Source organism: Rutilus rutilus (assembly GCF_951802725.1).
Source record: "Rutilus rutilus genome assembly, chromosome: 8".
In the NCBI taxonomy this organism is placed as follows: domain Eukaryota; kingdom Metazoa; phylum Chordata; class Actinopteri; order Cypriniformes; family Leuciscidae; genus Rutilus; species Rutilus rutilus.
In genome coordinates this window covers 32,853,939-32,870,133 of record NC_140222.1, presented here as the reverse complement: position 1 = coordinate 32,870,133, position 16,195 = coordinate 32,853,939, and the positions used below count along the sequence as shown (strand labels likewise).

The window sequence follows — 16,195 nt, the reverse complement described above, 5'->3', positions numbered from 1 at the left end:
AGTTTCTGCATCAATGCATAAAAACAAAAACATAAAAAAAAAAAAAAAATTAATAGGCCTATCATATAGGGCTGCTTGATTATGGCAAAAATCATAAACATGATTATTTCAGTCAAACATTGAAATCATGATTATTTAACACGATTATTGGTGGGCGATATGATAAAAGTCTAGAGAGTGAAATTTCACAATTATCAATACTTTATCAAAAACTAATCCTAGGTTAACTAATGTAGCCAAGTAAAAGGTCCTCAAAACAATTACAGAAGATAAGTAATAAGCAATCAGCAATACAATAAGAAAAAAGAAACATAAATTTACATAAATCACATGTAAAATAACACAGCATAGTCTTCCCTGTATACATTAAATATAGACTAATCTACGGTGGCATGGTGAAGAAAAAATACGAGATGGAAGGAAAAGCATTGACATACATTTCCTCCCATCTCATATTTCTTTCCGTCACCATGTCCGGCTCCGTACTAATCCTTATTAAAGCCACAAAAGTTATTCACTCAAGAGCAGTGAGTAATTTTATCTTTGTCTTTTGTTGATTAACATTAACGACACAGTCACTTTAAGAGCCGCACAGATCCGATAAACTGTTACACACATTTTCTCTCAACTTAACAGACGGCGTTTACGAGGATACGTCCCAAAAGGGCATTTTTATATTTTTGTGTGTAGGCTATTTGACAGTTTAGGCACGTATACGAAGCCTGCAATATACGTCTCAGAGTTTAAAGTTTAAGGTTACACTTTATCTTACAGTGTCCTTGTTACATTATGTAACATGTAATTACCATAGTAATAACAGTAAATTATGCATAAATTACATGCAACTAACCCTCAACCAAATCCTAACCCTATAGTAAGTACATGTAGTTGCTTAATATTACTCAGTACTTAAATATATAATCACACTGTTAACAATGAAACCTTAAAATAAAGTCTAACCCTTTATTTTAAAGGGTAACTCTCGCCGAAATGCTTTTTTGTTAATCTACTCAAGGCAAACCTTCGTTTAAAAACATAATTAGAATGGAAACGGCACTTGTCATATCTTGTCATACTTGTTAGATCTTAAAAGTGGCGTTTCCATTCTAATTATGCTTTTAAACGAAAGTTTGCCTCGGGTAGATCAACAAAAAGACCCTAGGTTGCATTTTGCATTTTGAGAGTTACCCTTTAAGGTGATGTAGTAACATTGTACTTACTGGAGTAAGTACTGAGTAATATGTACTTAGTTACGGTTAGGGTTTGGGTTCATTTACTTGTAATTATGCATAATTTACTGTTATTACTATAGTAACCCCTTGGAACTACATCAACATAAAATAAAGTGTTACCCTGTTTAATATTAAGCATGTCCCGCAGTTTAGCAAAAGTAGACTGCATTTTACAACACTCACTCACTCAGCTGATTCGGATCATCGGATGTTAAGTTTGGCTAAGGGAGGAAAGAAAGCACACCACTGTGAGGGAAAGGATGGTGCGCTGGGAGGAATGCGACAACGGCACTATAATCATTTTGCCTCGGTTTTCTTGTTCTCATAATTGTTGGAATGCTACGCATTCTCTTCGGAAGCAGAGCACTCGCGTCTGATGTTTGCAGATAAATGTACCGGAGTTCTTAAAAAGCATATGTTTGGGAAAATTCCGCTTTTTATAGAAAAGAACATGCATAAATGAGAAAAAGTGAGAGACGTGCATGATGAGATCTCAAATCGTTACTCGCACTGACTGACAACACTGCATATGTTGTGTCTGACAATAAATGTCTAATACATTTTTTTTTTTTTTTTGTAGGTAAACATTTTTTATGGGGTCAAATGTTTGTAGGCATCTCCTACTCTCTTCCCTCCATTCCAAACTCTGTTGTTGCTTACAACACTTAAATGAGGACAGGGAATGCAAAGGGAGCCTCTCTCTCTTCTCCATCTCTCTCCATCACGCTCTCCATTTCTCTCTGGTCTTGAGCACACAGGATGACGCACAGGGTGAGTGAGCTGCGTCATACTGACACACAAGGACCTACAGCAATGTCCCTCAGTCGAACAGTGACCAAGATGGATGAGATGCACACTTTTCTCTTAGTTTCTCTCCCTCGGACAAGCACACGACGGTATAACGGATTGCTGAATCATTGATACATTAAACCATATCCTGTCCCAAGAGCACATTATAATCTGATGGCATGATTGAGCATTCTGCCCGCGTCTCTTATTTCTCTCACACATTCTGCCTGTGTCTCACTCTCACACTGATACATACTGATAAAGAAGACACTAAGTCTAGAGTTGGAACTGCAGAACTGATGATTCAACACCTATGATTCATAAACTTCTACACCACATCTCTCACCCCTTGTATGTTCGCTGATTAAATATTTAGGCAAATTTGAATACGCTTTGAGTATTCAAATGTATTTGAATACGCTTCGCTTGCCAATACGAGTTCGGTACTCTCCGCTCCGTTTAACACGTTTTATTTACATGTGTAGATCCTAGGACTGGGCTGGACATATTGAGTCCCTGGTTTTAATTTGAATGAACCGATATAGATTCCTTTGCGTTTTTTGCATACAGACAACAACGTTGTTAGATCTACAAAAGCGACAAACAAAGCTGTATTATTCATGCCAGGCCAGTAGATGGCGATGTCACTTTGTAAAAAAAAACAAAAAAAAAACACTACAAGCATGTAGAGTGAACATGTAATATGCATGTGCGTGATGAGACCGTTTTCACAAATTTGCGTTTTTGTAGTTTACACAGAGACAATAATGGTATTTTCAAAAACATGCACTTTAAAATCTATTTTCAATAGTCTTTTTTAGGCCCCAGAAACGCTGTCGAAGTGTAAACGAATGGCCAGAACACATAAAAAGTTATCCATTTTAGTTAAAAACAGTGTTGTGTAAACGGCCACTTGAATAAAACTCACTCAACTAAACAGCATAATATTACAGCATTAGTCGAGAGACTTTTTTGACCTTGACAATGTACCTACAATAATACTTCCAAATGAATTAATATCAAATAGAGATCCGAATCAAAACGAATGGAGAGCAAAATCGTGAAACACCAACATCTAGCCCTAGTAGGTTCATTTAGCATAATCCCCAAAAATTCACACAGAATCTGGACTACACGCAAATAAAAACTTCAATTTAATTTAAAAGCATGATAAAAAGCATTATTACTTCACCTAAAAAAGTAACAATCAACTAAATTAAATAAAAGAATATAAAAGAGGCAAGAAAATAAAATTAAAGTAGGGCCCCATGAAATACCAAATTAATAAAAAAAAAAATGTTGGACCCACATTTTAAATGGTTACATTATATTTTAGTAATCAAAAGGCAATTTAATAATAATTCATGTAAAGTTTTTTTTTTTTTTTGATGTATGCATGCCCTATAAAATAGTTAAAACAATTTTTTTCTAAAATTCCATTTTATTATTTGCACGCTGACTGAGACTTGCAGCTTTCTGTGTGTGCTTCGACGTGTGCGCACACAAAACTTCTCTTTTGAGTCTTTGTGTGATTGAATGCTTAAATTGGCACGTCTTGAAAACACTTAAAAATGATAAACTTTCGTGAACATGCAGTACTGGCCCGATCGGGACGGTGACAGTCCCTTAAACTGTCTGGAACGTCTTTCACGCTGAAAGGCGCACCTGCATCCGAATGAATAAAAGGGTCCCCGCTGTAACATCGTGCCAGGTAAATAAGAGGATAACATCTAGCGGAGAAGACTAGTAATAAGATTAACGTCTATTAGATATTATGGTCAATGTTTGCAGAAATAAATATGAAAAAAAAGATGGGTTGATCTGATTGGTTACAAGATAGTTTGTGACCTCAGAGACACCAGTGATTTCAAACCGCATTTTTGAGACCGCCTTTGGTTCACTGCAGTTTTAAGGAGAAAATACTCAGCAATGGAGTTGACTAATGAATTTGCACATGGTTTGTCTTAAAACATATTAAAAACACCACATAGACATATAAACAACATTAAAAACTTGATTTTCACCACAGGGGGACTTTAAATGAAAGAAGAAAAAAAATTGCTCAGCAACATCAACTGCATCATTGCTTTTAAAAATCTACACACACACACAGCTTCATATGTCACCACTGGGAATCTGACATACCAGATCTGAAGCAACAGTCCTGTCTATGTGGGCAGGTGTGTTGACGTGCGAACATGCAATGCATGTCATGCAACTTGAAGGTCACAGTGCATGTGTGTGGTTGAGCCTGTAGTCTGAGTCAATTTTTTGTAGTAGAAAAAGTGTAATGAACATGTACGTAACACACGTAGGTATTTATATATTATTATCTATAAAAAAAAAAAATTAAAAAAAAAAACTCTAACATAGGCATAAATAACCTCTCACAGCGCATGCTCTGTAATGCACACTTTCACACGCACACACACAACATGACTCTGACCTCTGGCTACAGGAAGGTGTCTTATCAAAGTAATTCCCTGACCTGTTCACAAGCAACGCCAAGGCCGAAGCCTGGCAAACACACAAAACCAACCAGCTGTGTCAACACACACGCACAGTGGTGTGGTGATGTAAAAACTGAGTGTTAAGAGAAAGAGAGAAAAGGAAAGGGAAAAACTAAAACCTGTGGAGCTTAAATATGCCAACAGTTTCAGAGCGCGAGTTAGGGAACATGCAGTGGCATGTTTCTCCAGAAAAAGAGAAAGATTTTTTAGATTAGTCAAGAACAGGTCATGACATCACCTGGCAAGACTGTTACTCTACATCGTAGTCAAGAGCTTGCAGCTCAAGGCAGAGAGGAATCTGAAAACATGATAAAAATAATTACGCCTATTTTAGACAAACTGTGTTTTAGGTGAATACTCTCCAAGCCAATACTCTCCAAGTGTAGCCTATACTTCTCCAATACTCTCATTTTGACATTTTTGCGTGTATTTGCATTTTTGCGTGTATTTTGACTGTTTAGACGTGCACGCGAAGCCTAAAGTATAATTTGCTTGTCTAATTGCAGTCTGTTTTGGACTAGTTTAAACCTGATCATCAGGTTTAACCTAGTCCAAAACAGACTGCAACTAGACAAGCAAATTATACTTCAGGCTTCAGATGAATCAGCGCCGACAAACCGGAGAAACACTGTGCGTAGCGATACAGTCAGAAGGCTTGGATTTACAGTAGTAACTAACTGCACCATGGTATTGTGGCAGAAATGTGGGAATTTGATTATATTATTAATTTATACGTTTTAAAGGTATTAAAGGAGTAACATAACAATTACAATATTTTTTATTAAGCTGACGCATTTGTGCATTTGTATTTAATACTAAATGTATTTAGGCTACTGTTTTTCATACAAATACCATAGAAACTATAGCTACATTTAAAATAGGGCTGCACAATTTGGGGGAAATGTCATATTGCGATAATAGAGGTCAATATTGCTATTGCGATTGGCGATATAATAAACAAATGGTTTCATGAGTCAACTTGCTTGGTTCTCAAGGAAAATAAATGCACACACAGATTAGTGATAATAAGGAAAAAAGTTCTTTAGTCAAGAGCAGTGAGTGTTTTTCTCTGTTCCCTTTGTTCTTTGATTAACTTTAGCGACAGATATAATTAGTGGCTACTGTGTACCAGCCGCTGCTGTCAGAGACGCGGATCTCACCAACGCTATCTCACGACCAATGCGTACGAATTCGTACGAATGATAAAAAGTTGGCTAATTCGTACTAATTCGTACGACCTCACTCGTACGAATTTGTACGATTTGTCTAAACCCACGTGATGGGTAGGTTTAGGGGCGGGGTCAGGGGTAGGTCATTCGTATGAATTCATACGAATTGGCCAATTCGTAAAATATGTACGATTTTGCAAAAATCAGTATTAATTCGTACGAGTCAGGTCGTATGAATTCATACGAATAAGCCACCTCGTAGAATTTGTACGTTTTCCCGTGAGATCGGGCTCACACGCCTCATTCTCTCACGAGTCACAACTCTTCACGTTCATCAGACTACTCTTATGTTATGAAGATACTCGACAAAAATACATTTTGGCATAATTGTGTGTGTTATTGTTCGTTCAAGCTCGAAAGAGAACTGTATCCTGGCATGCTGTTTTGTGCGCACGCACGATATTAGCGCAAGTCTTTCTGTGTGTCACAGTCAGGACATTCACAGGTTCGTTCTACCGCGAAAGAGAACTTGACACTGGCGCGCATCTATCTGTGGGTCGTGTGTGTGTGTGTGTGTCAGGAGGACATTCACTGACGGCGCGTTCTTTTTTGTCTTATCGCGCATGAATGGTTTAAAAGCATTTGCATGAATAAGAGCGGGATCATGTAACACTAGCCAAAGGATGCCAAAAATTAACAGATGCTGCGTTAACAGCGATAATTTGTTTATTTAATATAAAATCGCAGCATTTTGCGTCATGTAATCGTATAGGCTTGACATCGCGATTGCGATTGCGATACGATTAATCGTGCAGCACTAATTTAAAAGCTACTTTTACCATGGTAGCGTGCTTTACGCGCATGGTTATCATGATCTAAATGTATGATGCTACAGATGATGACCAATGGTTAATTTTAATAAAAGTAGAGTCCCAAACAGTCAGAATATGTACATTTTACCCTATTTAGGTTGTTACAATTGTATTTTGTATATGTAAATTGTATATGTTACTGTTTTTGTTAATGGCCATAAATCATTCCAACTCAAGCTACTCCTATACTGTCAAATTAAGTTATTGTCAAATGTGCATTTCTAAGAGACAAAATGTGTAATATTAATATTGCAGCCAGCACTGCAAACTGAGCTGAAGAAGCACAAAGTCAGGCAACATGATTTGAAACAATATCACCTGTTAGAACATGCAGAAACTAAGAAATTCATTTTTGTATTAAGATATTTAAGGAAAAAAGACTGGAAACGTGTAAAAAACTTAAGTATTTAGAATGTTCTACCTCAGATGTGTGAGATGTTCACCTGTTTGGCAAGTGTTTGTCATGTTCTGATAATAAAGAGTAGTTTAAAACCACAATTAACGCTCTGGTTTCTACAACTTTTCACTCAGGAGCAAAAATCTGCCTTTAAACTTGAATGAAATAAAGATTTGACATTTATCGTAATAATTATTGATATCGAATGATAGCATTTTTTTTTATTGTGATCATTTTTGGGCCATAACGCCAAGCTCTAATACATAATTAAGTGTGACTTACAAAAAAACAAACAAAAAAAGGTTTACAGAAATCCCATTGGGAATCAATTCGCCGAATTAAACATGCAACGTAATGAGGGCAGTGCATGCATAAATGGTGCGATTGCACTTTAGTCATGGCTCAAGGTAGGCTGGGTAAACCCAGCCCGATCTGCCGGCGATTTGATTTCGCTCTGCTTCCATTACAAATCTGTGGAGCCCAATCACAAACTGGTTTATCCACCTGGCGCTAGTGGCGGGTTTAACACAATGATGACAGAGAAGCAAAGTACGTCACCCGGATCGTTGGTCTGATTGGTTGAAGGACTATCCAATTGCGTACAGAGTCATTTGAACTATGCCGGTTGATCACGCCTCTTGTGCAGTAGAAAACACAGAGCAGACTCCCCAGACTAATGTTCAATCTTAAAAGATTGAGCTTGGTCTGGTGATAGCCACACTAGGCTCAAGGTCCTTTCACAGTCCAATTGCCTTTTGTCTTCTCCCACGGTTCCCAGCCTGTCTAATTAGGTGAAAAAGCCCCAAAACATGCTTTAAAAAAAATGGTGTGCAGAATATAGCAAGCTACTTTTCCATTCCAAACATTTCATATATATAGAAACTCATTTTGGGATAGATGAACCAGCAGTTTACTTGCTCGCTTCTTCAGTGACTTCCAATTCACGTCAAAAATGTCTTTTACATCACATAAATCAAAACCGAGATAATGGAAGTCTAAAGAAAGAAAAAGCCTCACAGCTGTGTGTATTTGTACCCGCATACACTCGTCTTGTGGCTTAAGTTGCTCGACAGACTGGACAAACCTGTCCAGCTTGACCAGACTCGTGACCTTGGAGTGAGAGAACGATATGAGAAGGAGAGGAATGAGGATAGACCACATATATAGACTCTCCTTGTGTGTTCAATGGACAGACTCCTGCTCAAACTCTGTGCCCTTCATGTATATACTAAGAGTATATGTATACGACACAAAAATATGCATGTCTATACGACATATGGAGGAAGGGAATTTCTTTCCCAAATAAAGAGCTTGTCTATATCTCCTGGCACGAGTGTGTCCATGTGTGTGAACAGGGTTGGGCTCCTTATCTGCAAGAACACACTCCGATCTGCTCCAACTAAACAACTTGCTTTGGGTCTATGGCTGGCTCACATAGCTTAAAATGCAACATTGGCATTTCAAGATGTGTGTCCATTTTAATATTTAAAATGGTCATTTAATTTGTTTATTTAGATTCTTTTTTAATCAGAGGAACCAAGTAAAATACTGTAAATTATCTAGACACACTAAAGGAACACTAAATGCACCAATATAAACAGCAACATTTAGGTACATAAATATTACCAAATCAGATTTTTGAACAGAGATGTTGCCATGGAAACTAAAATTAATCAATCTTGTGACCAGTCTGTGACCAGTTTCACTACAAAGTTTAATCTATGAACCCATAAAGCCAACTGTATCATATTTGATACACAAATTTCTATGGCCTCTAAATGATTAACATGATAAAAACCTGTTGTACATAACCTACTACGTGCCGTAGTCGTCTGTTTGATAGTTTATACTTTTTAGCAAGTAAAAGGCATTTTAGTATAATTGTAAAAACGTCCCCCTTCAGGTCGTGGTACCGGTGTCTTTTTGCTGTGAAATCTTTACTGATTTTTATAAAGTAAACGCAAGAATAACTTATATTGTTATTTATATTTTAAAAGGAAAACTTACTGGACTGAAGCAATTTTACTTGATTACCCATACACACACACACACATACACATATATATATATATATATTTAAAGACTATTAACTTGTTATATGTTATATATATATATATATATATATATATATATATATATATATATATATATATATATATATATAACAAGTTAATAGTCTTTAAATTAATGGCCAAATGAAAATCACTGTGATATTCACAAGGTTTAATTTAATATAAGCGCCAAAAAAAAAAAAAATCGCCAAACCAGGCTGGATCAGCTCCCTCAAAATGCATATTACACTTACTCTGGATCTGTTGACCAGGGCTGGATCGCGGCCCCACAAGGCCCCTAGAGCCATTTTTGGCCAGTCGGTCTCTGGCCGCCACCACGGGACAATTTGGTAGGCTAACAATAGACTAACATTAACATTTTTTTAAATAAATAAATAACATAGTAGTCTGTGGTCCCAGTGGTCGGTGTGTGATCGGGGGGCCAGAGGACTGCAAAAGTGAAACAGGCAGGAGGAAATAAACACATATAATTGGTTTCTAATTAGACTCCATGTGCTGCAGTGATAATTCACAGGTCTGTTTGTTTCACAGTGTGGGAGCGCAGCGGTGGAACGGATTATAGCCAAATTGAGCACATGCAAATATGAAAGTACACCTGCACACAAACCTGTCAAACATGCACACAAATACAAACATACACTACAGTTCAAAAGTTTGGGGTCAGTAATATAGTATATATATATATTTTTTTTTTAAATAATAATAGCGTTTTGCAGCAACAAAATGACAAAGTTATTCGTCTGCGATGACATTTGCCAAGCATGAAAGTACAATGGTGGTAATAATAATAATATTGGTAATTATTCATTTAATTTTATAAAACGGATAGTTCCAGACCTTGATTCTGATTGGTTGAGCCGCGTTCGAAGTCGTTGTAAAGTACTAAACAAACATACACCTGTGACCGCATTACATTAGTGTTACTGCGCAACTGCCGTTTGTGATTCTTTGTTGCTTAGCAACCTCTTTGGAACTACATTGCTTTGCGGAGGAATAAATGTGTTATAATGTTATATTTTTTGTTGCTGGTGTTTATTTTATGAATAAAATAAATATTAAAATGAATATTTTTATGGAGTAACCGTTTTAGAAAAGCAGTAAGTCCCTTGAAGCCGTGTTTTCGCTCCGCTCCGCGTCGTGCCAAACAACGACCCTTAGCTGTTCTAAATCCACTGTAAAACACGGCTTCACAGGGCTTATTGCTTAAGTAACTATTATTGGTATAATGGCCATCTTAACCCCAGAATGAACCATTATAAATATAGTTTTACAGCTTGTGTCCAGTCTGAAAGCAGAACACACAAGGTGTACAGCAGGGTCAGACCGCAGTCAGGTAACGTCCAGGGAAAACACTGCAAATAGAATCGCTTGCTGCGAGACAGACAGTGACGCATCCCTCACACAGCTGGGTTACTAGCGTGTGCCATTGTTCGCACCCACCCACCCTCTGGAATCAGACGGTCACATGGGGTGACATGACTGGCACCAAGGCAGAGGGCCATTTGCGAGACCACCCGGTCCACAAACGTCAGCTTCACTTCCTTCTTACAGAGGGAGTACAGAACTTTCTAGTCTGCTTTGAGCTTGGGATGAGTTCAACAAGTGTGCTAATTGTTCAATGACTTTTAGGAACCCGGACCCCTAATTACCAATGCGCAATGAACCTTGTCATCAACAAGGAGCGAATCTAAAGATGCTGGTGAAATACAGGAGCGGTAAGGATTGGGTTTACAGAGTTGGTGTACTGTCATGATTCAGTATATGACAAGAGGATGTCTGAAGGGGTGTCGCTGATCAAGAGGGAGGAGATCCTGAAAGGTTCAGTTAGGGAACAAAAATAAGGGTTCATATTAAGGACACGGGTAGGGAGAGAGGCCGAGAGAAGGACCAGGGTAAAGAAAAAAAAAAATAGAGACCTCTGCTTGTATCTGTCACTACGTCTTTAAATCAACAGATCTGCTGGATACAGGCATTCATACAGACATTGATGTTATTGAGAAAGCAGAACCGTGAATGCAACCGTGACTGTTACAAAGGGAGGCCACAAGGAAAAGAGCTACAACAGCGATACAATAGAGCTACAGATGAACAACGAGCCTTGACAGCCAGCCTACAATTAAGATACAAAAGAGATTATATGAGGGCGCAATAAAAGTGAAAAATATCTGCAACCAAGATTAGCTTTTTGCCACACCTGGCTGTGGCGAGTTAATGAACAACAAACGAAAGAATATTACCTACTGTAATTTTTATTATTTTTACAATTAATTTTTATAAAAAGTACTTTTTATTTATTATTATATATTTTTTTTTCTTCCTACAATTTAATATTATAATAATTATTAACAAGCAACTGGTTTTAATTATGCTCCAAATGCAGATTTTTTTTTTGCATCTGGCACTAGGTGAGTTAATTTTGGACTGTGATTGGAGCCCTTTATACAGGGTCCTGAGGAGGACACAGCTACAGACAGCAGAAAAAGTCTAAGACAATAATCGTTTTCCACATTTCACTTCAGTTAAGTAACTAAAGAGATTAAATGAGGGTGCAATAAAACTAGAGAAGAGTTGCAGCCCTTTGTACAGAGTCCTGAGAGGACATGACTATCATCTTTATCTTCACCATCAAAGCAAAGCTGGGAAACAGCAGTCAATAAAAAAAATAAAAAAAACGACACAAATATAAAACAGCTTAAGTGCCATAGATTGGAGTGCAAAAGACTGACATTTCAAATCTGTGACTCAAAATGAAATTTAAACCTGACAAAATAAATAGATTTAGGAAATGCAAGAAATATTTGGGATATTTAAGTAAATGTGGATATGTTTTTGTTTTGAACTGAAGCACAAGATGCTCATTGGATCATTCTCAAATCACACTGGATAACACGATCATCAGGTTTTGCACGATCTTGTGGAGCTCATGAAGCTGTAGTGCTGCTGTCATTAAAGCAATCAGGGACAAACTAAATATGAAGACATTCTGAAATGTTCATTCTCAATTAAATTTCACACTCAAATCAGAAGTATTTTCACTAGACTTTTGCACGCCAGTGTATGCATAAAAAAAAAAAAAAAAAATCTTGTTAAAATTATTCTTGAGTCTTTACCTTTCAGCTGATCAGCAACACTGTGCCCGGCACGTTCCATCACTCGTCCATCCTCCCTCTCGTAACAGTCATCCAGAAAACTTGCGGTGACCTCCGACAAGTGCACCTTTCCCGCAACGCCTAGCTGTTCCATAAGATTGGCCAGGTTGACGTCGTTGGACCAGACGTCAAACTTAAAGCGCTTCATTCCCAGAATGCCACAGAGCACGGTGCCGGTGTGAACGCCAACACGCATGTCCACGGTCTCTGACGTCTCCTGGCAGAACTGCTCGATGGCCTGGATCATCCCAAGCCCCATTTCCACACAGCAGTATGCGTGTTCGGGGAGAGGCTCAGGGCAGCCCGCCACACAATAGTAGCAATCTCCTAGAGTGCTGATCTTCTCGCAGCGGGTCAACTCGCAAAGACGGTCGAAGCGGCCGAAGAGGTCGTTCAGCAGTCCTACCAGTGCATGGGCGGACTTGTTGGCACTCATTTTGGTGAATCCCACAATGTCAGCGAAGAGGATGCTGACTGGCTCCATGCGCTTCATGTTGAAGGGCCTGAAAATTATTTGTCCACGAGGAATAGAATTCTTCTTACGTTTGTTGTTTTTGGGGCTGGACGAGGTCACGGCGGCGGCAGTGCCGACGGCGCACGTACCTGCGCTGTATCGTTTCCCTGAGCTCTCGCTCTCCTCGTCTCCCTGTTTCATCAGCTCGTCCGCCACCAGCCGCGGCATCACAGAATGGATCATCCGCTCCTTCAGCGCCTTCTCAACCTCGAGATCCTTCCCGTGCATGATCGCCTGACCCACCTTGAGAAAGGTACTCCGAGAGCGCACTTCGGACATGATGAATATGTGGATGCCAATGACGTGTGCGCACAGGTGCAGGAGGACTTTACCTGGGCCGAGCCAGCTTGGAGTACGCCAGTCTGAACTTTCCACCTCTGACCCTATATAACTACCATCCAACTGAGCAAGGTGCAGCCAACCTAAAGCTTCATAGAGGACAGAATACAGCAGGCCTAGAAGCACCGACGCATACAGGGGCAAATGCAACATACTGTACAGCAAAAGCAGCACCTCCATACAGAGTGAAAATGTCCCAACTGGTGATATACAAGGAGCATTTTGAAAAGTAGATGGTAGTGAATGATTGCTTGCTTTCTGGCCATCAAAAAGAGCAAAGAAAGCTGTTTGCGTCTGGGGCGCCAGGGTGATGCCAAACATGATCACTGTTAGGAAGAAGGAGGCATGGTTGTAGAATCGCGCATACGGCCTTGAGAAGGTAAACCAGAGGAGGAGAAGGCAAAGCACAAGAAACCCTGCAGTGGGGACCAGGAAGTTTGTTGGGTCACACCTGTTGCTATTGATCCCAAAGTAAATCCCCCACAGCAGCGCAGCGGTGGCCAGGTAAAACAGGATGTAGCGGAATCTTCTCTGCATCTGCGGGAAGCAACGTTCCCTGCATGCCTCCTCTAGTATGGAGGAGTCAAACTTGGGGTCCCAGCACTGCGCGGCAGACCTCTCGAACAGCTGCGGGACTCTCCTCGGCCTGCTCAGATGAGTCCTCATAGCCCTGGGAACACCCAACTCCCCTGAGCTGCAGCTTGACGAGATGCTATATTTGCAGGGTTTGGAGGAGCCCATGTCGACAGGGTCAACCTCTTGGTCTGGATCCACCTGTTGATCCCGGCTGTTGGTTATCTGCACAGTAACAGCTCCCCCTTCACTATCACACCTAACTTCGGTCTCGTGTAGCGGCTGGTGCTGCTCTGGCAATGCCATGGCAATGAGACAACAATTGACTTTTAATTATCACATATCACCTACTGCTGACAGTACAGAAGAAGTGGCATTTGACACGAAAAACACTGTTTTGTTTATGAAAAGAGTCCAGCCAGAACGAAATTGCAAGTGCATTCACTATGGAGATGGACCGCCTTGGACTCTTGAGCAGTTCCTTATCCTATTACGTCAGCACTCGAATTCCATTATATTCTATGGCTCAGGGGCGCGTGAACGCGCATGTGTGCACTTTTGCTCCGAGAGACTGACGCACTGTCATCCGCTCAGCCTCCTTTTTTGAGCACATCGTTTTAAATTTGCATTCAATACAACAAGAGCAAGTAAGTATGGCTTAAAACATAGGAGGTTGGTTCACATAGAGTGTCCTGAAACGGTTTTTAAATTAGTTTTTTTAATCCAGTCAACACTGTCCCTCAAACACCCTCTCCAATGCTCGACGATGTTTGAATTTACTTTCCATTTCCAAATGACATGCAAAGGTAATGCAAGTTTATATTTCATATTTCCAAATGCCAGATTTCACACATTTCTTGTACTCGGTTTCGGTCAAAAGTCAGTTAACTTTACAAGTCAGCAAATTCACAACTTAACGGTTGCTATTTGTCGAAAGAGTATTAACTGTTAAAAGGCGCCCATTTCTCTGAGAAAACTTTTTTTAAATGCACCGCTTTTACCTTTTTAGTGTCAAAAATCACAGAAAATTGATTCAAAAATATCTAACAACGCACTCCCTTATGTTCTGACATCACGTAGAAGCAAGAATCGTCCAAAATATCCCGTAAACGGAGGGGGGAAAAAACGCCTGATAAGACATTAAAGCTGCCCGTCTTTTCCCGTCAAAACTCGGTGCATATCCCGTTACTGCCCCACTTCTGCCCCTGTCGAGGGTCAGAAGACGGCCTATCCCCATGGAGGAGCCCCGTCCTTTCCTGAACACACACTCCGGATGTCAACCGTGAATATTCCAGCTTTCAAAGCGCATTAAAATGCTTCCAAGCTCAAACTGACGTCGTGACAATTCCAAATGACATCAGCCGTTCGCGCTAGGGGCCAACGCGGCTGTGCACATCTGCCAACTCCAGAAGACGAATAACACTTATGATTTCAACTTCCAAGAAGAAGAAAATACTGATGGCATCGAGGCACTCTGACAAGTCAAAGTGGGCTGAAGTTAAGTTTATCCTCGTTTGTGCGTAATCCCTTTTAACCAGTTACTTGGAGGTAATCTCAAATAGTTTCAATGCAAAGTGTTCAAAATAAAGACTAAAGTTTTTTTTGTTGTTTTCCCCCCCAGGCCTCAAGTCGTTTGATCGGGCTGGCAGTTCAACACTCAACGGAGTTCAGAGGAAGAATGAGATCTCACACTCCATCGCTTAAAATCCCACGCCAATGCTCCAACATTATCCGCCTCTTTAATCCCCACTTTGTCTGTTTAACATTCCTCCAAAACTCAGTTCAAGTCCGCTTTTTTCGTAGACAAGCGCATGCCAGGCGAGCGCACCGCAGCTGTGTCGCGTTGCGTCCTCTTCCGTTCGCTCTCGGTTCTCCTCCCTGTCTGTCTGCACGAGCCTGTTGAGGGTAACGGTTGGTGTCGTGAGAGCGGCTTCAGGTAGGAGTTGAACACCGCTGGTTGGCGCTTACCCGGGCGCTGCGTTCACCAGCAACACCACCATGTTCTGAGCACACTCGGAAAAGATGGTTGTGGGCGTGCCGTGGGGTGGACAACTTAACTACAGTGTTGAAATGTTGAAATACAGGGGAGGGGGCAAGTTACAGGGGAGCGCGCACGCTGGGCTCTTTAACGGCGGCGCGCACGCACGAGAACTCTTCATACTCAAGTTCAGAAGTTCTCTGGGAACTGGGCAGGGAGCACATGTGATGTCATAAAAAGAACAGGTACGTTGAGAATAATCATGACACTATCTATTGAACCTGCATTTGACCTGTTCCTTGAGTAATTGATAATTGTCACTATGGTAATAAATAAGTTAGTATGAGTAAAGTATGGAGTCAAAACCATGACAAATAGATTTGCAAAAGAACAAAGTATTGTTACACCTGTAAAGTTATTTTTAAATAAAGTTTTGCAAAACAAAAATAAAGTATTGAGCAAAAAACAATTATGTTATACTTTATTTTTCCTTTGCACTTCTTTTTGTTTGCAAAAATAAAAAAAAATCAATAAGTACACTGTAAAAAGTGATAAGTTGACTTAACTTTAAAAAAGCGAGGAAACCCGTTGCCTTAAAATA

At 39.8% G+C, this 16,195-nt stretch overlaps 1 protein-coding gene across 1 annotated transcript in view; it reads right to left on the bottom strand.

Annotated features, from left to right (window-relative positions):
* LOC311295516 (adenylate cyclase 9) overlaps positions 1 to 15,695 on the bottom strand; it is a 43,749-nt gene extending 28,054 nt beyond the window's left edge. The window contains exon 1 of the mRNA XM_084416952.1: positions 12,152 to 15,695. Coding sequence (XP_084273078.1) covers positions 12,152 to 13,922 — 1,771 coding nt within the window. The 5' untranslated portion in view covers positions 13,923 to 15,695. The remainder of the gene's footprint in view (positions 1 to 12,151) is intronic.
* Positions 15,696 to 16,195: the final 500 nt, after the last annotated feature.